The sequence below is a fragment of the Erythrolamprus reginae genome, chromosome 4 (assembly GCF_031021105.1).
Source record: "Erythrolamprus reginae isolate rEryReg1 chromosome 4, rEryReg1.hap1, whole genome shotgun sequence".
NCBI classification, from domain to species: Eukaryota; Metazoa; Chordata; class Lepidosauria; order Squamata; family Dipsadidae; genus Erythrolamprus; species Erythrolamprus reginae.
In genome coordinates this window covers 103,132,644-103,158,861 of record NC_091953.1, presented here as the reverse complement: position 1 = coordinate 103,158,861, position 26,218 = coordinate 103,132,644, and the positions used below count along the sequence as shown (strand labels likewise).

Genomic DNA, 26,218 nt, shown 5'->3' with positions numbered 1-26,218 from the left:
TTTGCTCTTTTTTTTTAAGGACAATTGGGCACATTTTGAAATATGGTACTAAACTGACTGTTTACCAGTTTTATTTAATAACAATGGCTAGATAGCTAAGATGTGTTCATGGAAACAGACACTAGAGGCTGGTGCTTTGCCTTGAAGCATATTCCCTTCCTGTTTAAGTGCAATTGTATTTATTTTCTTATAGTTAGATAAGTAATACATAAGACCTATTAAGTGGCGGGGAAATGTCTGCTTGCAAGCTGAGAACTTAAATACCAATTCATAGCGTTTTACAGCATACAGTGCGCTGTTTACAATGTCAGCGTATTGCCCCCAACAATCTGGGTCCTCATTTTACCAACCTCAGAAAGGTTAAGTCAGCCTTGAGCTGGTCATGATCTTGAACTTCTGGAGTGAGTAGTGAGTTAACCTGCAGTTCTAATCATAATCATCATAATAATCACAACAACAACAGAATTGGAAGGGACCTTGGTCCAACCCCCTGCTTAGGCAGGTAAGCCTACACTATACTTCAGACAGATGGTTATCCAGCATCTGCTTCGAAACTTCCAGTGTTGGGGAATTCACAACTTCTGGAGGCAAGCTGTTCCACTAATCAACCGTTCTGTCAAGAAATTTCTCCTCAATTCTAAGTTACTTTTCTCCTTGTTTAGTTTTAAACCCAATGCTTTAATGTACTGCATTCTAATCACTGGGCACAGTGGCTCCATATTACAATGTTTTCTACAATGCTGCTTAATTAATCAATATATTTAATTGAAATACTTGTAATTAACCAAAAAGTTATCCCCTTTAAATGTATTTATGTCAGCCCTTTGATGTTGGCCAGGTCAAGAAGCCAACTAATCACTGAAATGACTAGAACTACACCTTAATAAGTTTGGCTTTAATAACAGTATCTTGAGAAGTCTGTGTTGATCTCTCCTACCCTTCATATTCCTGTGAATCATGGAGTAGCTTTTCCAAGTACAGTGTTCCCTCGATTTTTACGGGGGATGCGTTCCAAGACCACCCACGAAAGTCGAATTTCTGCGAAGTAGAGATGCGGAAGTAAATACACCATTTTTGGCTATAGACAGTATCACAAGCCTTCCCGTAACACTTTAAACCCCTAAATTACCATTTCCCATTCCCTTAACAATCATTTACTCACCATTATTACTGGTACGCACCATTGAATAAGACACTTAGTCATCCTGATATTTATAAACATAATTATTTATTAACAATACTTTTTTTTTGTTATTTATTTGCAAAAATTATTAGTTTGGCGATGATGTATGCCATCTTCGGGCGGGAAAAACTGGTATAGAAAAAAACCTGCAAAGTATTTTTTAATTAATATTTTTTGAAAAACCGTGGTATAGGCTATTCGCGAAGTTCGAACCCGCGAAAATCGAGGGAACACTGTACTAACTTAGTTCCCAAGACTTAAGTAGCATTTCACTCCTCATTTTCTATGTAATGGTTTACCCCATCTCACTTATTCTCTATAGCAGTGATGGCAAACCTTTTTTTTGCTCAGATGCCCAAAAGGTGTGCATGCATGTTCCCTTACCCATAATGCAGTGCTCTCCTCCTGTGCATACATACAACCTGCGTGCTGACGCCCCTGTGCATGCACACAAGCCCTCCCCCTGTATATCTGGACAGGCTCACCGAAGCCTCCTGACTTCCGGTAGGCCCGTTGGGCTGTTTTTCACTTTCCCCAGGGTTTAGGAAAACCCCCTGAAACTGGGGATGCCAAAAAATGGCCCAACGTGCCAACCGGAAGTTCAGAAACAAAAGGAAAGTGTAGCTGCCCTACTACATACCTTCAGATAGTTGCAACCAGGTCTCGCGCACCATTACTTCTGCAGCTGGCAAAGCTTTCCTGAAGGCCTCTGTAGCTGATGACCATCTGGATGCTCTGTTATTGGCTGCAGAGGCCTTCAGGAAAGTTTTGCTGACTGCAGAAAAAATGGGCCAAGGAACGCAAGGCCTGGTTGCAACTATCTGAAGGTAAGTAGTAGGGCAGCTCCACTTCCGTTTCATTTTCAAACTTCCAGTTGGTCCGAAAGCCTGAGGAGAGTGAAAATGGCCTAAATGAAGACAGAAAATCAGTTGGCCAGCGTATGCATGCGCGCTGGAGCGGTCATAGGGCAACGCCTCGCGTGCTTTCAGATGTGGCTCCATGTGCCACTTATGGCACGGTGCCATAGGTTTGCCACCACTGCTCTATAGCTTTCCCATTATGATCAGAATTACTTTTCTTTCAAATTTCTCTAATTTGACTGTCACCGAATTATGTTATTATTTACTGTTTCAGTACTATCAACCTGATATTGGAATGAGAGAGCCTTTTACTTCACCGGCAGATAATCATGATGCAGGAAAAGTGAGTTATTCTATTCCGTTCGGTTCTGTTCCATTCCATTTATCCGTATCTCAACTGTTATTATTTTTACACATAACTCTAGGGGGAGAACATACCCAACACATCTTCCTCCTATTTTCCCTACAGTGATGATCTTATGAGGTGGGTTGGGTTGAAAGAGGTGGGACTAGAATTTCTTTCCGACAGTCCCATTCTGTCCCAGGCAGCTTAAATGCCTGCAAATTTATCATAGCATTATATAAATTCCTCCCCTCCCCTACCTTACCATCTACATTATCAGAGCATTCTTTGCATTCTTTGGATATTTGTAGATCATCCTGAACAATTGTTTATTCAGGCTCCAAAGAAGACATTTCTTTAAGTGGCTATTCAGAGAGGATATCAGTTGATAAATCTCTTGCTGCCAAGGGCTGTTTAAAGCCATTTTACCGATTTTATGATTGGGTAGAAAATGAATATGCATAGAAATTAAACTAGAATGATTACAAAAGAAGAAAATGGAGAATTAATGATGGTAGACCTGGATGAAAAAAAGGTTTTTAAGGAGGTAGCATTAGATAAGCAGCATACTGTATACCTAAAATAAAGAATTGCATGTATAGAAATGATTAAAAATAGCAAATTTAGAAGAGACACCAATAGTTTCAAAGTATACGGGAACATCAGTCTGTCAAATGAGAGATAAACTAGGATAAGATTCACTCTAGGAAAGGCAAAGAAGAAGAAAGGGGAAATAGAAAGGTGCAAGGAGAAGAGAAAGAGTGGAAGGGAGTAGGAAGGGGAGAGAAAGTGTAAGAAGGTAGAAAGAAAGAGGGGGGTGTAAAAAAAGAGAAATAATAGTTGCAAAGTAGGACAGTAATTTAAGAAGATTGATAAAAGGGTATAATTGTGTATATTATTGATATATTCTAAGACAATGTTTCCCAACCTTGGCAACTTGAAGATATTTGGACTTCAACCCCCAGAATTCCCCAGCCAGCGAATGCTGGTTGGGGAATTCTGGGAGTTGAAGTCCAAATATCTTCAAGTTGCCAAGGTTGGGAAACACTGTTCTAAGGTATATGCATTGATGTATGTATGAAAACTAGAGAAAAAAATATTTTAAAAAAGCCATTTCACTGGAGCAGTTCCAGTTTCTATGACTGTATTTCATAGGATTGTATTTCTCAAAGTGTGCACGTTATGCTGTACTCTGATGTGGCCGACAGATACTTGCATGGCATTATTAATAGATGTTTGGGTCTAGAAATATGCTTCCTTTGGGAGAGCATTGCTGTCATCAGTTCTCTCTTATTTGGGCATTGCTGCCCTAAAGTAAGCTTGCTACTTAACCTGTAGTGAGATATTTATTTATTGGATTTGTATGCCGCCCCTCTCCGTAGGAAAGCTCGACAAAGAGTAGGAAGCTTACTTATAACTATGATTCCTAGTACACTCATACGTGCATTCACACAGCCCCATTCTCTTTCCCCTTTCATGTGTTTTATTTTCTTAAGTGTCCTGTTAATAATGACCTCCATACCTTTGAAATGCAAGAAAAAGAGAGAGCATTATCTTAGGCATCCATAGTAAGATGGAGTGATTACTCCAGAATTCCTCAGTTGTGGAATATTCCCAATAAGGCTTTGCATAGGTGTGGTTACCTATTGTATGAATGGACTGTTTATCACTTGAACCATACCTAGTTGCAGAAAAAATAAACCTGTTCTCAACAGATACAGACCTTGGATTTATTATGCAAGGAGACATTGTAATGGGTAGCTTAATGAAGACATTTCAATTATTTTAAATATTAAAGATCAAAATAAATATAATACTTATGATGTTATGGAGTAGTTTTGGCTATGTGAAGGGTTGACCAGAAACCTATTCAAGAGTATAGTTCAGAATTTGGATTTAAGCTTTTGAGGATATCTTCTTATGACATTAATATTGCAAGCTGCTCAGAGTCTCCAGAACTGGAGCAACATAAAAGTTGTATGAATCAATAAAAAATATCTCAGAACTAGGAACTTCTCAACACTGCTGATCATGGGGAAAAAAGCATCAGAAGTCCCTGAAGTTGTCTATATCTGTAGATTCTCAAGGGAATGAAATGGCTCAGTAAATCCTGACCAGTGACCAGTAGACGTTAGAGAAGCTGCAAACAATATTCACAAATAAGGCTTCTTGTCTTTTATAAGTCCAGCAGAGTTCCTGGCCCTCTCTGAAATTCCCAGTATATAAACACGACTAAGCAATAGAAAATGTGATCCCCCCCAGCTTATCCTCAGTTTCAAGGTATTGCTAGATTTTATGCCTTTTCGGTTTCTCCAAAATATTTTGTAGAGTGTCCGAATACTTCAAATAGCTCTGATCTGTAATCTGTAATTGGCTGTTCCCTGCAGCCTGTATTGAAGCTCTGCAAATGAAAGGCTAAGTAATTTGGTAATAGAAGCACCAAACAAGAAAAGAGAATGTATTTTAGGCAAAAAAAGAGATGAAATTAATGAAAGGGTTGAGGAGGAGGAGAAATTACATCGAAAGAGGGATGAATAGAATGATGGAACCCTAAGCATGCATCTTCTTTGGTGTTAAGTTTATTGGTATAGACTAGTGTTTATTCAAGAACTGGAAATAATTACTCTAGTAAATACCTTGGAAGTATTACAATAAAGAAAGAATAACTTGTAATGATTGTGCAGCAGATTAATAACAGTAATGTTGGCTTTTAAATTCTATTTGTAGATTAACTGCCCTGAGTGATTTTTATTTAGTTGAAAAAGTTAAACCAAATGTTTTAATATGTAGAATATTGTGATGTTTAGATTTGTCAATATTTATTAGTGTCATAGATACTATATGGCATGCAGTCTTATACCCTAATATTTTATACTGTTTCACTTCAGCAGAATTCTCGATCCTTATTCTTGTCTGGCCATGTTGGTTTTGATAGTTTACCAGATCAACTGGTTAACAGATCTATCCATCAAGGATTTTGCTTCAATATTCTCAGTATTGGTAAGTAATTTAATTTTCAAAAAGTGTAAATTAACTTAAACAGGTCCTGTTGAAAAGTCTGAAGCAATGAAAATGACGAAGATATTAATGCTGACCTCCAGATTCTGGTTTAAGGGTGACATAACTAAGTTTATTTACCTTTTTACAGTAAATTCCTTAATTTGCTCAATTAAATACAATTAATTCGTTAAGTACTTTATATTCCTTAACTGTTTTCACTCTTTAAGCTTCACAAACATTATAAAATCTATTGATAGCTTAATGTTTCTTTATGGTTAGCAGTAATTCCGCATTGGTTTATTTTGTTAGTTAAAAATAGCTTTTAGGGCCTTTATATTTATTTAATGAAAATACTATTCCATTTTTCCTACCGAGCATTTCTAAACATTTCCCTACTATTTTCAGGAAATACTTATCAGGGTTAAAAGAATTAGTAATTTGCAAATAAGACCTTTAATAAATATTATTGTTCCTTTTTAAATTCAGAACCTCAGCTGAAGCAGAATAGGCTATGAGTCTAATTATAAACAGTATAGTTTAGTAATAGATAGCTTATGACTATTTAACCAAGGTTCCAAGTTACTACTTGGAAAAAAGTCTTTTATGACTTACAGTGGCACTTATGACAGTGATGGGCAGCAGCCAGTATGTTCAGGTGTGCCATCCCAGTAGAAAATTCCGGAATGAGCCATGCAGCTGTGCATCCCTGATGCGAGATTTGGCTTCTGTGCATGTGCCGCAAGCAAAATTTTGTGTGATAAAGCTTGTGATTTTTGGCGATTTTTCAATTTTGTGCATGCGCAGAAGCAAAAATATCAGCGAAAATCACCAAAATTGCGCTCACACGCACATCCTCCTACAAGATTTTTCTTGCTGCACATGCGGAGAAGCCAAATCTTGCACCAATGGGTACGTGCATGCGCACCGGACACATGAATGCCAGTGACAGCTTCGGAGGGTGCATTGGTAGCCCCGAAGATGAGCAGCCCTTCACTGACTTACGACCAATGTATCACTGCCATGGTCACAAAATTGCAATTTGTGCACTTGACAACTTATTTACAACTGGTTGCTGTAACCTGCAGTTCCATAACAATGATTTGCATTTCTTTCCTTTTTTTTGCCAGTTTCTGACAAAAATTGAATTTGCTTAGTAACCACTGTTAAGATTTTGTAAAATTATGTTCAACCTGATTTATGATCACAATGACATAGAGTGAAAATCCTTGTCTCAATTATTATCATAAGTCAAGGACTTCATGTACACTTGATTAAAAATGGATATTTCATCCTATATCAGTCATTATGACCTTAGTTATTCAGTTATTTTGTCTCAGTGTACTGTATTTTAGAGGATTGATATGAGAGTAACCGAGAATAGAAAGCCATGTATGCTAGTAACTTATTAAGACAGTATCTGAAGAGAGTTGAATGAGATGGAATTTTTAAAAAAGTAATAGCATGTTAGAGGCTATTTTCTGCATACTTGGCACTTTATTTATTTATTTATTGGATTTGTATGCCGCCCCTCTCTGTAGACTCGGGGCGGCTAACAACAGTAATAAAAACATCATATAAATCCAATACTAAAACAACTAAAAAACCCTTATTTTAAAACCAAACATCCCTACAAACAAACATAACATGCATAAATTATAAAGACCTAGGGGGAAAGAATACCTCAATTCCCCCATGCCTGACGGCAGAGGTGGGTTTTAAGCAGCTTCCGAAAGGCAAGGAGGGTGGGGGCAATTCTAATCTCCGGTGGGAGTTGGTTCCAGAGGGCCGGGGCCGCCACAGAGAAGGCTTTTCCCCTGCGCCCCGCCAAACGACATTGTTTTGTTGACGGGACCCGGAGAAGGCCCACTTTGATTTCAGATTCGTGGTTACAGTTTCCACAGAGCAGTGATGGTAAACCGTTTTTTGCTCGGGTGACAAAAGGGCACATGATGGCACGCGTGCGCACAGACGTCAATGAAGCCTCCAGATTTTCGGTAGGCCCTTTGGGCCATTTTTCACCCTACCCAGACTTTAGGAAAGCCTCCTGAAGCCTGGGGAGGGTGAAAAATGGCCCAATGGGAAGTTCATTTCTGAACTTTTGGTAGGCCCGTTGGGTCTGTTTTTCATTATCCACAAGCTCTGGAGGCTTCCCTGAAGTCTGGGGAGGGCGAAAATGGCCTCCCTCGCCCTCCGGAATGCCAAAAATGAGCTGGCCAGTGCACAAATGCATGTTGGAGTTGATGTAGGGCAACGCCTTACGTGCTGTCAGACATGATTTCACATGCCACCTGTGGCCCACGTGTCATAGATTCATCATCACGGCCAAAGAGCAAAATTAAAAGATGAAATCAGTGATATGGAAATAACAGAGGAAGATAGAAGGAAATAAGACTTGATGGAAACAGTTCTTGCAGTTTGCAGAGTGAACTAATGTGCACCTGATGTATTTTTGAGAAATATTTTTGCATATTGTTCAGATGTTAGTATAAAAATTACAAAAGGAAAGTCATTTCTAATTGTATCCGTTATAAAGTTATAAGAAAACTCACTGTATTACTTTCAAATGGTAGAAATGAAGTTTTTCTTCTTGTGTTGCAATGACACTTATGCAAAGTGCAATTTGTTATATAACTGTACTTTTAAAATCTCTCTTTAATTTTAGGAGAGACAGGAATTGGAAAATCAACTTTGATTGATACCTTGTTCAATACCTCTTTCGATGATCATGTGTCAACACACTTTCAGCCAAATGTAAGGCTTAAAGCTCAGACTTATGAGCTTCAGGAAAGCAATGTCCGATTGAAGCTGACAATTGTAAATACAGTTGGATTTGGGGACCAGATAAACAAAGAAGATAGGTCAGTATCTCTTAATTCAAATGAGCTGCCTGCTGCTACTGATCTAGATTCCTGGCATTTATTTTATCTAATAGAACAAATATAACCATGGATATCAATAAAGCATAACATCTAATTAAAGCTACTAGTAATCATTTCTAAATTGTTGCCTATAGTTGGCAACTATGTTCCTTCTTACCTGTTTTCCTCATTGTTTTATATTAGTTAGGATCAACAATCTATATTTGACAAATGGCTTGCATGTGACAACTTCATTTTTTCATTGGGCAGCTGTAAGCAGCTCTCAATTTTCATCTGTTGTAAAATAATTTCAGAGAAAAACAAATTTGCAAATGAATGATTGTTTGGATTCTGGTGTTATGGTCACTCTTTGGACTAGGTGTGTGTGTGCGTGCGTGCGTGCGTGCGTGCGTGCGCGCACACAACTTGTAAACTTTCTATTGATAGAATTCTTTGTGGGCCTACATTGAGATTTTGCTCACTGCCTTTGAATGCTTCTTCTACAATATTTAATTAAGCCCTTAAATCAGCCTTGTTCTCCATTAAATTTTCTACCAAGTCTGGCCCCGCAATATCATGTCGTCTGGCGGGCCCCAGGGGAAGAGCCTTCTCTGTGGCAGCCCCGGCCCTCTGGAATCAACTCCCCCCGGAGATTAGAACTGCTCCCACCCTCCTTGTCTTCCGTAAAGTACTTAAGACCCACCTATACCGCCAGGCATGGGGGACTTGAGACATTGTTCCCCCCAGGCTTATTATAATTTAGTTTGGTTTTTAATTATGATAGGGTTTTTAGTTTTTTAATATTAGATTTGTGCCATTATAATATTGTTTTTATCGTTGTTGTGAGTCGCCCCGAGTCTTCGGAGAGGGGTGGCATACAAATCTAATATATTATTGTTATTATTATTATTATTATTATTATTATTATTATTATTATTATTATTATATCACAGTAATTCCTTACCAGTTTGGCCCCTCAAATTGTCTGTTTGCATGGATAGCTCTATTAAATGTGATTTACATTACATTATATCATTTTGATCCCTACCAATTTGCTGGCAGAGCCAGAAGGCCAGAAGGGTAAGAGTGGGACGGATCTCCAGGGGAAGCTGGTTCGAGAGAACCGGAGCCTCCACAGAAAAGGCCCTCCCATGCGGTCCCACCAGTCAACATTGTTTGGCCGACGGGACATGGAGAAGGTCAACCCTGTGGACTCTAATTGGCTGCTGGGAGGTGTAAGGCAGAAGACAGTCCCGTAAATAATCAGATTCTTTCTGAGATATTTAAGATGTAAATTGATGTTAAATTGCCATTACATGTTGCCCAGTTTCTTTGTATTTCATTGACATCTCAAAAACATGGGAAAGTGAGCGCTGGAAAAGAATAGGAATCAATAGATAGGTCTAGCCCAGTCTTCTTCTTCCCCCCAATCTATAGGCATTTTCCTTTCCTAAAAGGTTAAGCTACAAAATCTCTTCTTCTCAAAACTAAGCCCCTCCTTTTCATTGATTATTTCTGTGCAGATAGTCCTCAAGATATGACTGTTTGAAGTTACTATATCACTGGTTAGTTTCTAAGAAATATGTGGCAAAAACAGAATACCTGGATAGAATTTTAGTTGCTAGAATTTTTGTGAATTTCAGAATTCCAGGAACCTCTTCACATTAATATGACAAGTCATCCATCTCTCAAGTTTGAAATATCCTTGAACCCTAATTAAACCCAGTTCTTGTTGCCTTTCCATCTTTTTCTCTCTCTTTGTCCCTTACAACCGACAACCAATAACAACTGGTGTTAAGTATCTGTTCCTCCTTCCTTGTTTTCTCAATATTAAGTAATAATATTTGGATTATGGTAGCATTGTTGTGTTCTATCTTTCAGTGGAATAAATTATGCAGTTTGCACAATGGACAATAATAGGAAGAAGTAACATCCATTAGATTATATTTGACTCGGTTATAAGACTTCACAGTTTAACTTATTCTAAATAAAATAAAAATTGCTGTCATTTGCTTGTTTTTCTTTTTTTAGCATATATATATATGCCGCCCCGAGTTTGCGGAGAGGGACGGCATATAAATCCAATAAATCTAATCTAATCTAATCTAATATAGGGAAAGGCTCTACTGTTTTGATGTTCTAACACAATGTGATGAGTTTTGCTGGAATATTAAATGAATCCCCGAAGACTGCTGAATTATATTTTAACAAATTGTTTTACATATAGATTTGTTGCAGTAGTTAGAAAATATTTTCTGTCCTTGGACAGAATTAGATTATATTTGCAGTCTCAGAGACTGTTTTACAAGATCTTGAACTCTACAGATGGTTTCAAAAAGCAATTGATATAGCTTACAATATTTGGAGTTATTAACAGGTAGTAAACTTTTATAAAAATAGAATTGGATTGTTAAAATTATTGTTATCCTCTCCAGCTTGTGCAGGCATATGGAATGAAATTTAACTCTTTGTTCTAAAACTGATTCTTTTTCTCTCCAGTTATCAGCCAATTGTTGATTATATCGATGCACAATTTGAGGCCTACCTCCAGGAAGAGCTGAAAATTAAGCGTTCCTTATATAATTATCATGATACTCGCATCCATGTGTGTCTGTATTTCATTTCACCCACAGGGCATTCCCTTAAAACTCTTGATTTGTTAACAATGAAAAATCTTGACAGCAAGGTAAGATTTTAAAATCACCTTTAGGAAAAAAGCAAAATATACAATCTTTTAATGTAGATGATGTAGTTAATAATAATAATAATAATAATAATAATAATAATAATAATAATAATAATAATTTATTAGATTTGTATGCCGCCCCTCTCCGTAGACTCGGGGCGGCTTAAGTGAATCATGCTCAATTTTATTACCTTTTTTGGTCATGGTTATTAAGTATTTCACCAGTCATTAAATGAATTTGACTTCCTCCATTGACTTTGGTTGTTGGAAGCCTCTTGGAATGGTTATAAATGGTAATGAGGTGACCTCAGGATGCTGCAACCATGATAAATACTTGTGAGGTACCAAGCACCTGAATTTTGATCACAAGACCACAACACCGCATAGGATCAGTGGTAACTTTGAACAGTAGTATAACAAGTTATGGTATGTTGAGGACTATCTGTAATAGTGTTAGGTACAAACAACTAGAGCTACAGAAGAGTTCAATTAGCTGTTTTATTGCTCAAGTCCATCTTCTAAGACTAACAGTTTGCAGTTTGGAGAGGGGCAGCATACAAATCTAAGAAACAAAAAAATAGATAGATAGATAGATAGATAGATAGATAGATAGATAGATAGATAGATAGATAGTTCCGTGGCAGATAGATAGATAGATAGATAGATAGATAGATAGATAGATAGATAGATAGATAGATAGTTCCGTGGCACTCAAGATGGGTCAGCTTTCTCCATCTTGTGCCCACATAGGGATTTCAGACTAATTCCTCATTTAACTCCTCCACCTGGCTCAACTATTCTCTCTCCAATACAAATATTCTATGTAATGGTTTTTTTTTATTGTTGTGGCATTAAAGGTTTTAGTAAAAATAAACATTGTCTCAATTTGATGAGTAGGTCCCAGTGGTGTAAGTTACTTGCTAAATAAATTGGCAATCTAAGATTGCTATTAGGGAATATAGGATAATTTATTCCCCGTTTGGGAAAATAATTTTTAAAATATCAGATTTATTTCTGGAGTTTGATTTGGTCTGTAGTGCCCTTCAGAACACATAAGCTAATTAATAGTAATGTCATGGCAGCTGTTCAAGATCAACTTCTGTTTAGATATTGATATGTTTTGTAAGGATATGCTCTGCACTAAAACACACCTAAACTTCAAGTAAAAAAATGAAAGCCATGTTTTGACATAAGGTATGAGCTGCTTCTAAAAGTAACAATGTGTACAGCCTGGATATGTTTCGATATACTGCAAAGTTGAATTGTAGAAGAAAACAAAAACTTTAATCAGACTGTCAAGGGAGAGGAAAATGTATAAGAAATAAATGGGAATCATTGTTACCAAGTAGCTACATTATTGTAATTAGAGGCATGTGCTGAAATTATATTCTAATTAAAAATCTTGTCTATAATTGTAACTAGGATTGTTTTAAAGTACCTGTAATGCTAATGACTGAAGGAAGATATGATTGTGGTCTATATAAGTATGGAAGTTAGTCATGTTTAAGATGGAGTGGGTCTATTTTGTTTTCAAACTGACGTTAAGATTGAAATTGAAAGAAACATTCAAGATGAATATTAAAAGGAATTTTCTGTCAGTAAAAGCTCACTAACATTGGAATGATCTAGTTAATAGAGTAGTAAATTCCCCATTTTAAGTTGCTCTTAACAGCTAGCAAGGATAGGTTGGAGGAGATGACCATGAAGTCCCATCCAATTAGAGTCCAGTTTCCTATAAAATGAATCCCCCGCTTGTATTATATTGATTTGGTATTGATCTATTTAAAGATTACAGCTATGGACTAGGCTTTCTATAAATGCTTCCAGCAGTGAAATAATCTTTGTGCTGTCATTCTATTAAGTAAAATGTTCGATGCTATTTAAAGCAATTGCTCATTATCATTTTAAAACTAACTAATATTAATAGAAGTATACCTTGGAGAGAATGAAAAAAACGAGTTCTCTATATATTAAAATATTAATTTGTACTGCTTCAACAATTTTTTTACAGTTGCTATTTATTATCATAAGTTGCTGAACCGAATAAGCAAGTTAATTAAAACTCTAGGGTAGTCATCTGAACAAAGTGAACTCCTTATTAAATAACTGCTACTCATCATGTTAGTCCTGTATGGATTCATCTCTAGTCTATTTAATATGGACTAAATCTAATGAAGATATCACAAGATAGATAGGTATACACCCACATCTGAAATATAGTTGTGAATGAGTTGATAGAGAAATTGTGTATTTGACAAGGTCTCTCTTCACCTTCCAAATATTTTTTAAAATTAATCTTATTATCAATGTAATACAAAACTAATTTAATTTTAAAGCATTTGTTTATGTTTTGAAGATAGTGTTCAGGTTTGAAACCAAAAAGTTTGTGTAGGAATCTCATTTTCTGCTAGTCTAAATTGGCTGCAGAATGTTTATTGTTAGTAATCTATGGGGTGATAAAATGGGGTGGAATGTGATTTGGATTTAGCACTTTTAGGCTTGGATTATTTCCTCCCATTTCCTTTCCGTTTCTAACTGGTTTTTTTTTTAATATTTCCATCCATTCCTTGCACTGATGTAGTTCTTTTTGCAGTTCTTACCAAACATAAGTAACTAACATAAAGAAACTATTATGGCAGAGATAAGTTGTCATAAAAGACTGTTAATTATCTGGAAAGTCAGGTTTAAAAATGATGAGGACAGATCTGGTTTTCATTTGTAGCTGAGTCTGGAGAAAACATCTACAAGCCTTGATATAGCCACTATAAAAGGATCATTTTACCCCAAAGCAGCAATACTCATCTCTTTAATAAAATGGCAAGAAGACATGAAAGCAACCTTTCTGCATTATTCATACGCATATCAAAGGTTTCACTTGGGATTGCCAGTATTCATTCAGACACTCTAAAATTTTGTCTGTTCACAGATATTCCAGCTTGCTTAGCATTTAATTGAAGAAATCAAAAGAAACATAAGAAATCTAATGCAGATTGTTGAGGTGCATGTAAATACTTCTTTAAAAAACATGTTTTACATGAAATCAATCCCAAAATAATGTTATCTTTCCCTTTGAAAATGTAGGAAATAGAAATTCATTCTGATAATAGTAACTTTTTCTTTCTTTAAAGGAAAAGTTCTTATACTATTTTTAATGAAACTGATAACTCATGTAGTCATATTAAAATCATCTGATCAGTTTAATGATGGACCAAAGGCTAAATGGACTATACAGATGTTTGAAAATTATTCAGGTCATTATAGTATCATCCTGTATCTCTAAAAAAGCAATATATTGTTGAGTCTAAAAAACAACTTACCTGTTCAGTGACAGTAACTGGTATATCAAAAGTTTCATGATTTTGCTATCTTTGCATATTTCATAGCAATCTGATTTCTTTACCAGGTGAATATTATTCCAGTTATAGCCAAAGCAGATACAGTTTCCAAATCTGAACTGCAGAAGTTTAAGATCAAAATCATGAGTGAGTTGGTCAGTAATGGCGTTCAAATATACCAGTTTCCAACAGATGATGAGAGCATTGCTAAAATTAATGCTACCATGAATGTAAGTATATTTCCAAAGATACTGCATTTAAACTAGAGACTCATTGTCTGTAATTATCGGTTTCTGTTTTTGTACAGAGACTAGTATTTTAATGGGAAATGCTGCTGCCATGTTTCTCCAAAAATTCTGGACTTTCATTTCTGGACTGTTCATCAATTACATTTTACATTTTAGCAGAAAGCATTTCATACATGTGTTCTTCTTTCATAGAAAACAATGTTCATATATGAAATCTGAATTCAATTTGCATGAGTGGCACTTACAGCATACATTTAAAATTTTGCTAGAACCCATCTTTACATTCCAGATTTCAGTTTCTTTTGAGTGCTTATGCCGAAGAGAGTTTTTGAGTGGCTACCTTAACCACAAGCCTGAAATTACTATGGATATTTTCTTCTTCATATTGTACCCAGGTGTTTAATTTTTTCTTCACCATTTCTCTGCATCATGGTCTAGCAGTTAAGGCACCAGGCTAAATATCAGGAGACTGTAAGACTGTGTAGTCCTGCTTTAGATATGAAAGCTAGCAGCCAGTGACTTTGGGGAAGTCAGTCTCATGGTCTATGATGTCAGACTCATCAAAGACATCACCAGACAAGCCAATTAGTCAATTCCTGTTGCAACCAGTGGATCAACACTTGGTTGATCTGGAAAAAAAAACAGATTCTGCACTTGCAGAATAGATGGATGGATGGATGGGTGGATGGGTGGATGAGTAGATAGATAGATAGATAGAGAGAGAGAGAAAGAAAGAAAGAAAGAAAGAAAGAAAGAAAGAAAGCAAGAAAGCAATATAGATAGATAGATAGATAGATAGATAGATAGATAGATAGATAGATAGATAGATAGATGATAGGTAGGTAGGTAGATGATAGAATGAGAAATAGAGAGATCTGTTGTTAAATATTTTAGGGCTAGGTCTTCTCAATTTTTCTGCTGAGGATAGCTTTTTTATAAATCTCTAAAATCTTTTCTATGAAAGTACGAGAAATGAAGCATATATTTTACTGATGTAATAAATTTATTAAATATTAATTCATATATTCTGATGTCTGCATTCCCTATTGGATGTGCCATGTTGTAGTATGAGACATTAATGCAATACAAGCCCTAATATAGCACATAACCCCTGCCCTTCCTTACGCCACAGTTCCTTCCTTTTACTATAGTGCAGTACGGATGTTCTACCACCTTATATAAAAAATTATTTGACAAGGGACTGTCATCTCTATGAGAGCCTTGGGAAAAATATTACCAGGCCAGTGTTTAGAGGCACAATGAATCTTGACCAGTTCAAATATTGGGCAAAGATTTAGAAGAATAGCTTCATTTTTGAAAGAGTTACAGTAACACAGGAAGCCTACCGTGAAGCTTTTATGGTTTTACTTTTTCCAGGCATTAAGACTGCTTTTCAGACATATTCTTCTCAGTTGTCAGAAGTCAATTGACATCCTGGAATAGTTATATTACTGTTCCTGGAGTTGCTGCTTGAATAACCCAGATCGTTCCACTAGTGTCTTGACAGTTCATAATTTTTCAACTTATTGGTTGACAGCTTCAGTTATTTATATCCGCTAAAGTTGAAATGAGATTTGTGCAAAACTTTCCTGTCAAAAGTTTCAGCCTGAGAATGTGAGGAACTGGTTTCTTACTATAGCTAGATCTCTTTTTATGACCAGGAAATAGCCTAAAAGCTGCCAAGTTTGAAGACCTCTGCTCTACAAATAGGGATTTTATGGTCTTCCCTTTTAGAATGGAGATTTTAATAAATCTAAATAATTTATAAAATTAGATTCTTGCTTTCAGGGTGTCCAGCAATGGAATTATCAGGGAAATCGGCAGTTCGGGAAATATCAGGGAATTTGTGAAAAAACCGGAATAAATCAGGGGGGGAAAAAACCAAACTGTATTAAAATGTTTAAAAGTCAGGGAAAAATCATGTAAAAAACCCCAACAACCAGTGGATCGCGCTACCTAGCAGAGTCAAGCAAAAATGAGCATAACTGTGGCAACAACTAGTTCCTCAGCTACCAATATTTCTCTACTGATTAGCCATTTGGCATGACGTCATCTACTACGCCTTAACTAGATTGCAAGTTACAGGGAAATGTCAGGAATTTCAAAATACAGTGGTACCTCATCTTACGAACGCCTCTTCTAACGAACTTTTAAAGATACGAACCCGGTGTTTAAGATTTTTTTGCCTCTTCTTCCGAACTATTTTCACCTTACGAACCCAAGCCGCTGCTGCTGGGATGAAGGGGTTTCTTTTTTTCCCCTTTTTTGAAGAAAGAAAGGGGAGGGGCGGCTTGGAGGGGGAAAGAGTTTGCATTTTAAAAAGTAAGAGAACAGCGTGCTTGCACAGGCACTGAAAGGGTGTCTTTTGAAGAAAGAAAAGGGAGGGGCGCCCCCCTTTCCTTTCTTCCTTCCCACTTACCCTTTAGCCTAGCCTTGCTTCTTCCACCCACCCCCTTTAGCTGCTCCTCCCTGCCCTCTGTTCGCCTCCCTTCTAAAGTTTGGGATTTTCCTGAAGGATTTGCACGCTTAATTTGCTTTTACATTGATTCCTATGGGAAACATTGTTTCGTCTTACGAACTTTTCACCTTACAAACCTCCTCCTGGAACCAATTACATTCGTATCATGAGGTACCACTGTACTTTCTCCCTGGACACCCTATGCTTTTCACTAATATTAATCTAGTGTTAGAAAATGAGACAGAACTTTGGTGACATTGCTTCAGCAACCAGAGGATGCGATGTAGATAACTGAAGATCAGCCTATGTGTTTCCTAGAAAGTTCCCATAACAAGGTTTTACATCCCACTCTTCTGATAGCTAAAAGAGTTCCCAATATAGCTCCTCCTCTGTCGTGAGATTGTGGCTGGTGTCAAACTTGAAACTCAAGTGGCCACAATTCCAGGAAGGAGCTGTTCCCATTCAGATTTTGCCTAACACACGCAACAGCAACCTTCTCATCCATGATAAAATATATGTACAAATTAGTCAACATGCCAACGTTTTATTTTGTTCTAATTTCATCTGTGCTAATGTATTATCTGTCTCTCAGGGCCACTTGCCATTTGCTATAGTGGGGAGTGCAGAAGAATTAAAGATTGGTAACAAAGTTGTAAAGGCTCGCCAGTATCCTTGGGGCATTGTGCAAGGTAAACAAGAGTTTAGACTCTTCCTTCATCCAGAATTAAATTTTTGGTTAAAGGTCTGCTTTTAATTAAATAAATGTGCATTTTGCAACACTTTACGGAATCTATTTCTACTCATGTGTTTAAACAGATTCCAGAATGGAGTGAACATTTTTTCATATTCTGCAGCCAGATATATTTCTTAGAAAGTTGTTCATTTTAGAAACTGTATAAATATATGCAGTTAAATGTAAGTCAATTTTTAAATAAAGTCCTAATCTTGGCCATAATTCTAAGCATACCATTTGGAGAAGTAGTTATTTTGCAAGCATGATGTTTGAATCATAGAAGTTTGTATTAGATCCAGGTATAGATTTCCCACTCAGTCACTGTGATTTTCAATCTTCATTCTCTTTATCTAAACTTGCTATATATGACGATAAAATGTGAAGAAGGATGAGATGAACTACTGTATATGGATATGGATAACAATTTCTGCCTCACTGATATGTCTTTTCAATTTACAACATACACATTTATTTACAAGTTAGTAAATTACTTTTGGTTAGACCTTTTTATAAGGCACCATGAAATAATTTAGAGCGGTGGTGGCTCAGTGATTAAATCTGCTGACTGCCGATTGCCAGCAGTCCAGTTCTCACCCGCTCAAGGTTGACTCAGATTTCCATCCTTCTGAGGTCAGTAAAATGAGGACCCAGATTGTTGGAGGCAATATGCTGACTATGTAAACCACTTAAGACCGTAAAGCACTCTGAAGAGCTTTATGTAGGTCTAGGTGACATTGCTATTGCTATTTAAGAACCACGTTAACAATTATAGAAAGCCTTTGCTTCAGACTTCACTGTAGATGACAACACAAACAAGTCCCTGCAGTTTTTCCTGGCTGAATTTTCTAATGTAGCTTTCATTGCTGCCTTTTTCCTAGGGCTAAGAGAAAGGGGATTGAGCCAAGCCCCCCCCCCCCCGCCCCCCCATGTCTAGTCAGAGGCCCAATTTCCTCTGTTTCTATCCAGCACTTGTAGATCTAAACTACTTATTTTTGACATCTGTTTAAACGTGTTAAACAGCAGCTGAATTATTATATCACTTCTAATATTTACATTTAAATATTAAGGACTTATTATCAGCCAAAGAAATAAGAACAGTGATACTTTGTCTTATGAACTTAATTGGTTCCAGGATGAGGTTCGTAAGGTGAAAAGTTTGTAAGACGAAACAATGTTTCCCATAGGAATCAATGGAAAAGTGATGAATGCGTGCAAGCCCAAAATTCACCCTTTTTGCCAGCCGAAGCGCCCGTTTTCATGCTGGTGGGATTCCCCTGAGGCTCCCCTCCATGGGAAACCCCACCTCTGGACTTCTGCAAATGCTGTGATTTCGCTGAGGCTCCCCTCACTGGGAAACCCCACCTCCAGACTTCCATTGCCAGCAAAGCACCCATTTTCGCGCTGGTGGGATTCCCCTGCAGCATCGCAAAATCCGGAGGTGGGGTTTCCCATGGAGGGGAGCCTCAGGGGAATCCCACCAGCACCAAAACGGGCGCTTCGGCTGCCAATGGAAGTCCGGAGGCGGGGCAGGTTCATAAGGTGAAAATAGTTCAGAAGAAGAGGCAAAAAAATCTTAAACCCTGGGTTCGTATCTCGAAAAGTTCGTATGACGAGGTATCACTGTATCAGTATTATTTTTGCCTTAAGGTTTTACATAATTTTAAAAAGGGTATAACTTTTGCAAGAGCTGCTCTTTTACATAAATTTTAAGAAAGTTGGGAGCAGCACTGGATGCCACTTGCCGTTAAATCATTTTTCTGTCCTGTTTCCCCATTTCCATTCCACCTAAAATTTTCTCCCTAAGAATTGGAACATCCTGGAAATACCTGGCATAGGAGAAAGGAAAAAAATCAGGGAACAGTTGACTGGAGAAAGCTTGTAAAGCTGTTTATTCAAATTGTCCTAATTACCTTTTTCCCTCTTTCCAGTTGCGATGCTTATTGAGTTCAATTCAAAGTTTATTTTGGTCAAAAATCAGTGTAGACCAAAACAATGAAAAACTGTTTAAAAGTGAAAGAGGAAGGGTGCATATAAAACACATGCTGTTGCCAGTATAAACTTTGTAAAAGTAAGAAATAGAATGTTATCTATTTAAAATTATCTTAGTTTATCTAAAGCCAACTCCTGAAGCTAAAATTCTAATACAGAATAGGTTTTATGGGTGGGGGGGATTTATATTCAGGATTGTTCAAAGGTTAGCCATAGTTGCACCATATTAAGGATGGGGATTAATTCACTTGGATCTTATTTTGCTGACTGCATAACATAATTTGACAGTGTCCAGGGAGGTAGAGTCTCTTTGACATGGTATGATGCTTATTTGCATAAACAGCTTTTTAGACAGCTGTTCTACTACTATATGTACCATTTTGAATATATTCTAAGAAAGTTTTACTCATACTATATTCCCTTCCTTAGTGGAGAACGAGAACCACTGTGATTTTGTGAAACTTCGGGAAATGTTGATTTGTACAAATATGGAAGATCTCAGGGAACAGACTCATATGCGACACTATGAATTGTATCGGCGATGCAAACTGGAAGAAATGGGTTTCCGAGACACTGATCCAGAAAACAAACCTGTTAGGTAAGTACATTAAAAATAATTCTATATTTAAGCAACATAAGAATGTATTCACACTCTTTATTCTTACAATTCCTTATTTGTAACCGCAGGGAAGGAAAAAGACTTTTGAAATGGCTAAACTGTCAGTAGAATTTTTTTAAAAATAATAATAATTGTGTTACTGAAATCTGAAACTCTTCGCTGAAAAAAAAATCTGACATTGCTTGGGTCACCTCCTGTGCCAGCATTTGAGATATCTGGCAACTACAGCTTTGACATTTGCAACAGAGCAAGTATTAGAAAACATTTGTTTGGGGGTTCTTGTTGGTCACTTGATGGATTTAAATAAGCAAAGCTGCAGTCATTCTGAAGGGACTGTTAGAATAGTTAGTGCTGTGTCTCACTTGGAATCGAGTATTGTTGTTTTCTGCAGGAGTATTGACTTCCTCTAAATGGGATGATACTTTAAGATCAGTGATATCTTCTGTTGTGGTTGGCTCTGGCCTAGCTCCTGCCCCAGGGAATGTGGAGGTGGATGCAGGGGAAACTTCAACATGTCACAGGCCTGTGTTATTGCTGACAGAGTCAGTTCAGAGTTTAGTTTCCTCGGACGAAGAAGAAAGTGGGAGTGATTCGGCAGAGGGGGGCTTGGCAAATAGCCCAGGCAGTCAATCTCCCTTATCGTCCATTGATTTGAATGAAGACATTTTGGCTCCACGCAAGCGCAGAATTATACGTAGAGGAGACCAAGTAAGGACATATTACAGGAGATAAGAGCGGCCACCTATGTTTGGGTGGGGCTCCAGTAATTAGGGCTGCTGCTATAAATAGCAGCATGTGGGTTTGGCCATTGTGGAAGAGTATCTGATCATAGTTCCTCAGGAATCCTGTGTTGCTGGTTTCTGAACTTTGTTGATTTTTCACGCCTTTGAAAACAAAGCAGAGCAACGTGTGTGTGTCTCCATTGGAAGAAGAAGGGGTGTGAAGTTTCTTCACATCTACTAGCTAAGTACTTAATGACTGCTTAAGGTTAATTGTACAGACTACCCGGTTCTTTTGGGACAAGTGCTCTTTGCAATACAAAAAGAGTGCTATTTTGAATTTTGGGATAAAGAACATTGTTTTGAATTTTCAAACATGTGTGTGTCTGAAATTTGTACCCTTGAATTTTTGGGAGGCTCCTACCAGAGAGCCCGGCAGAACATCTTCTAGTCAAAAACAGCTTCAGGAATGTTTTGTGAAAATGGGTCAACCGTATTCTCATTTTAGGGTGGTTATAACTAAAATGTTTCATAATTTCGAGGGGATAGTATTCATTTTTGTGATATGTCATTTATGCATTCCTCCTTTTTGCATATATTTTTTAACAATTTTGATTACAATAGTAAAAACAAAGACAAAGTAAAAGAGAGGGAAAAAAGAATATCAGGAAACAAAAAAAGAAAAGAAGAGAAAAGAAGGAATATGATCAAGCTTCCAAGTTTCGTGACCATCGTAACTTTGACTGGTCATAAAATGACTAGTCAGTAAGCAAGGATTATCTATATTCCCTTTTCACTATTTTTCCTGTTACTAATACCTAAAACAGAAAGCTATTCTGCTGATAGCCTTCAGAATCTGAACAAGCTGAGGCAGTCACTTGAATAGATTGGAAATCACTGGTATTAATTTTAACAATCTGGAATTTCCCCCTTACTGGTGCTGATGGGTGTCTCTGATAAATCAAGATAAATCTATTCAAGACATTATAGTGCTAAAATAAAATCTCAATTATTGTTGGGGCAATCCAGCAGAAAATAATTTCTTAATTAGATATTTCATGGATTATATACTGAACTATCAGACTGATAAAATTATCAAAACGTTGCTGAGAGTCAGAATCCAGCCACTAAACTCCCAAATACCTACTCATTGCCTCTGCCATTATTTTTCTTATTGATGCTCAGGTCATAATAATGTTTCCCTGATAAGATATGCTATAGAGCAGTTCACCTCTAGCCATCATTTCTAAGATTGAGGCTTTCCTGGCAGTAACTCACGATGGTAGTAGTGCATTTATTTATCATGTGCTGTAACTAAGTACAGGTAGTCCTTGACTTATAAGAGTTCATTTGCGTACAACAATACCATTTACCATTCAAAGTTTACAATGGCGCTGGGGGGGGAAATTATGACCATTTTTTAAACTTAGGGCCATTGCAGTATCCTCATGGTCACGTGAGCAAAATTCAGATGCTTGGCAACTGTCTCCTATTTATGACAGTTGCAGCATGCCATGATCACATGATCCCATTTTGAGACTTTGTGGTAAGTAAAGTCAGTGGGGAAACCAGATTCACAGTTAGTAATTGTGTTACTAATTCAACAACTATAGTGATTCCTTTAGCAACTGTGGCAAGAAAGGTCATAACGTGGGGCAAAATTCACTTAACTGTCTTGCTTAGCAATATAAATTTTGGGCTCAATTGTGGTTGTAAGTCAAGAACTACCTGTACAGGTAGAAGATGAAGACAGCAATTACTGTAGTGCTCTATTATCCTACAAACAATTGAGGAAACTAGTAGCAAACTCTATCAAGTAGTCTATCACTTCTTCACTTTTGCTGTTACATTGTGTTCCGATCTATAACTCATCCTTCACCATCTGTGATCATCCATTTTAGCTACTCAATCATCACCGTTATACTACTATTTTAATTTTTCTAACTTCTTCAAGCTATATTCAGTTTTAATTTATGCATTGATTTCCCCTTTCCAAGTCACTTAACAAGCAACTATTCCCTTAAATAAAATTGACACGAACCTTATTCATATGCATATTCATTGCATGTTTGTTGATTTAGAGAAAGTATATAATATTATGTAATGTTTGCATAAACAGACCATTAAAGTTTGTTGAATGTGACGAGAGTAGCATATGATAGGAGCAAAGCATGTGTGAGAATAAATGGAATTCTTACTCAGATGGTTCAGCATTGAGCAAGGAGTAAGAAATGAATATATGACTTCCCTTTGGTTGTTCAATGCTTTTATGGATCAATGTAAGTGACAGTAGAGATGTTGAATATTAATGTCTATGCACTTTTGCATGCAGATAATGCTGCATTTATTGGCTGAGAATATGAATTATTTGCACGGAACATAGATTATATGACATAGTGAGGAAGATGGTCTGAAAATTAATTCTTTAAAAGACTAAGGTAGTTGTGTTTGACAGAGGAAATGAAGTGAGTGATTGCAAATTATACTTGGAATAGTGAGCAAATAGACATATTAGCTGGTAGAATGTTTTCTAAAAATGAGAAGAAGGATAGAGTAATTCTCCCTCATGATATAGCATCCAGGCATGGGATATTTCCGTCTGTTCTCTGATTGGACTGAGTCTGTCAAAACAGGTGTTGCTATGTGTCAAAAGCAGCGGTGGTTCCTTTGCCTATGATGTCTGTTGATCTTATCATCAATGAGCTTCTCTAGGAGTGAGTCCCAACCCCTCATCCACAGAGAAAACAATGTGCAATTAGGCCCCAGCTTTTTCACTCAGTTGCTGAGCAAGGACAGTTGTAATCAATGGTGACTGCATCTAAGAGTTCGGCCTCGGCCACCTCAAATCACAGTCAGGGTTCCAGGGACCGTCATAGGTCAGCTGACCAAGAACACCCCTCTTAAGTCCTCCAAAAGGCAGCCTTCGACAGTGAAGTCCTCAATGGTGCCTAGTGCTAATGAGTAACACCATCACAAGGCATTAGACAAATATTTGATAAGGCGGTGACCAAGAGACAGACCCAAACGGTCACAATGTTGGCACTGGAAGAACTGGCATTGGAACAGATACCTGGATCATCAGGTGGCACCATGTCAGCCCTGAATTCCATTGTCCCTAATTCTAATTGCCAACTGGGGCACAGAGCCAAATTTTCTTCCTTTTTCTGAGAGGTCCAATGTGCAGACTGCATTGTGCTAGACAGCCAGAGGCCACATTCACTCCTAAGACTACCAGTCTTAAAATCTTGGAGGAGCCCAGACTACTAGTTTCAGACCATATGGAGGTCATAATGATGGAGGCTATTCACCAGGGCATTGTGGTGGGCCTACAGCAGTCATGACAGCAAGGTCAAGAAGCCTCTGGGGGTATGTGTGACAACAGAGGCTATACTGAGTATTTTCCCACTCAGAAATATGATATAGACCAGAGATCTGACTGGTCAAGCGCCGGGTGCTGAGGTAAACCCCAACCTGGAATTGTCAGAAGATGAAAGTGTTCTACCAGAGCAGACTTCTATCGGGCTCTGTTCCCTGTTTATCTGTTCAGGCCTTTGCTACACAAAGCAAAGATGGGCATGGGGTTGGCACCTCTACCTTCTGAACCTGACTAACAAGCAGTTCAATACCTTCTGTTTTGGGAACACGCGTCGAAAGCAGCGGTGGTTCCTTTGCCTAAGATGTTTGTTGATCTTATCATCCATCAATGAGCTTCTCTAGGAGTGAGTCCCAACCCCTCATCCGCAGAGAAAACAATGTGAAACTAGGCCCCAGATTTAACAAAATCTATTCAGGTGTCTTCCATTGACGCACCAATAGCAGCATTCCATTCATCCTCCAGCTTGCTCCGGGATCCAGCTGAATCCTTGTGCCGGGAGGATCGTTAATCTGAGCAATCTCTCTTGAATTCCACTCCATTCCCCTGAGATTTTGTCTATGCTGTCCAGGTTACAATAGCTACAAACTATACTGGTTGGGTCTTTATTAATACATTTTGTTGTTACGTGCTAAGTGTGAAACAGAAACTTAAATATGATAAAAGCAAGTTATATTTTTATAGGAAAAATGAATTCATTTAACTTTTGCAAAAATGATATAGCTTTTATGGCAGCAATATCCCTTTGTAAAAATAAGATAAATTAGATTACAGTCTCACATCCACTCCCTTGAAACAAATTGATTTAAATTGAGTAAGCTTTACTTTTAAATAAACTTTGCTAAAAGTAAATGCATGGTTCCATCATGCGCAGGAGATCGTTTCCTCCAATCTCTGCCCATGTTCCATACATCCATTATGTTAAGTATATGTTAAGTATCAGTATAATGAGCACTATGCATTGTGTTGGCTACACATTGGGGACTGAATTTGCCAACAGTTTCTTAGTTTGGTTTCAGTACAAGGCAGTGTCCAGCCTGAAATGTACATATCAAACTTCAGCACTTAATGGAGAGTAAGTGCTTACTCAGGGCAATTTGTGGACAAAATTATATATTCATTCCTGCTGATAAAGGGGCAAACATTATCTAACGTTCCGGATTTGAAACTCAAATTCTTGTGGCATGCGTTTTACCGTAATTCTTCCTGACAAGAAAAGATTCTGAATGTTTCTAATATGAGCCCTCTTTAATTCAGCCCTCTCCAAATGTATTTAGATGACCCTACAATCTCTACGATGTACCAGTTTTTTTCCCTTTCCACTATAATAAATAATCCATGAAATCTTCCAAAGTGCCACAAGGTTCTTTCGTTTTGTTGAGCAGGTTAAAATAGCTACAAACTATACTGGTTAGGTTTTATTAATACATTTTGTTGTTAAGTGTGAAACAGAAACTTAAATATGATAAAAGCAAATTATATTTTTATAGGAAAAATGAATTCATTTAACTTTTGGAAAAATGATACAGCTTTTATGGTAGCAAATGTTCAATATTCTTTTGTAAAAATAAGTTAAATTAGATTACAGTCTCACATCAATTCCCTTGAAACAAATTTATTTAAATTTGGTAGGCTTTACTTTTGAATAAACTTGTATAAGTTTTGAAAAGGTTATTTGGACAGTAACATGCCTTGATGAATCTGTATACCTTTGTTTTTAGGGCGCCAGATAGGAGGAAGAGCAGTTATAGAGAAAGGTATATTGTTTTGTAGTATAGAATAATTAAATTGTAGTTTTAGATATATTGCTGTTT

At 37.2% G+C, this 26,218-nt stretch overlaps 2 protein-coding genes across 14 annotated transcripts in view; one reads left to right on the top strand and one right to left on the bottom strand.

The window, feature by feature from the left end:
* Window positions 1–26,218, bottom strand: part of LOC139166905 (uncharacterized) — a 984,072-nt gene that overhangs the window by 779,372 nt on the left and 178,482 nt on the right. The window lies entirely within an intron of this gene.
* Window positions 1–26,218, top strand: part of SEPTIN10 (septin 10) — a 56,201-nt gene that overhangs the window by 16,976 nt on the left and 13,007 nt on the right. For 4 of the 13 annotated variants that reach the window (XM_070751101.1, XM_070751093.1, XM_070751094.1 and 1 more), the window contains 8 exons: window positions 2,318–2,386; window positions 5,275–5,386; window positions 8,049–8,244; window positions 10,744–10,930; window positions 14,334–14,495; window positions 17,564–17,660; window positions 20,123–20,291; window positions 26,126–26,161. In XM_070751101.1, coding sequence (XP_070607202.1) covers window positions 2,339–2,386; window positions 5,275–5,386; window positions 8,049–8,244; window positions 10,744–10,930; window positions 14,334–14,495; window positions 17,564–17,660; window positions 20,123–20,291; window positions 26,126–26,161 — 1,007 coding nt within the window. In that variant the 5' untranslated portion in view covers window positions 2,318–2,338. The remainder of the gene's footprint in view (window positions 1–2,317; window positions 2,387–5,274; window positions 5,387–8,048; window positions 8,245–10,743; window positions 10,931–14,333; window positions 14,496–17,563; window positions 17,661–20,122; window positions 20,292–26,125; window positions 26,162–26,218) is intronic. The other 9 variants (XM_070751097.1, XM_070751098.1, XM_070751091.1 and 6 more) reach the window with 5 other exon arrangements.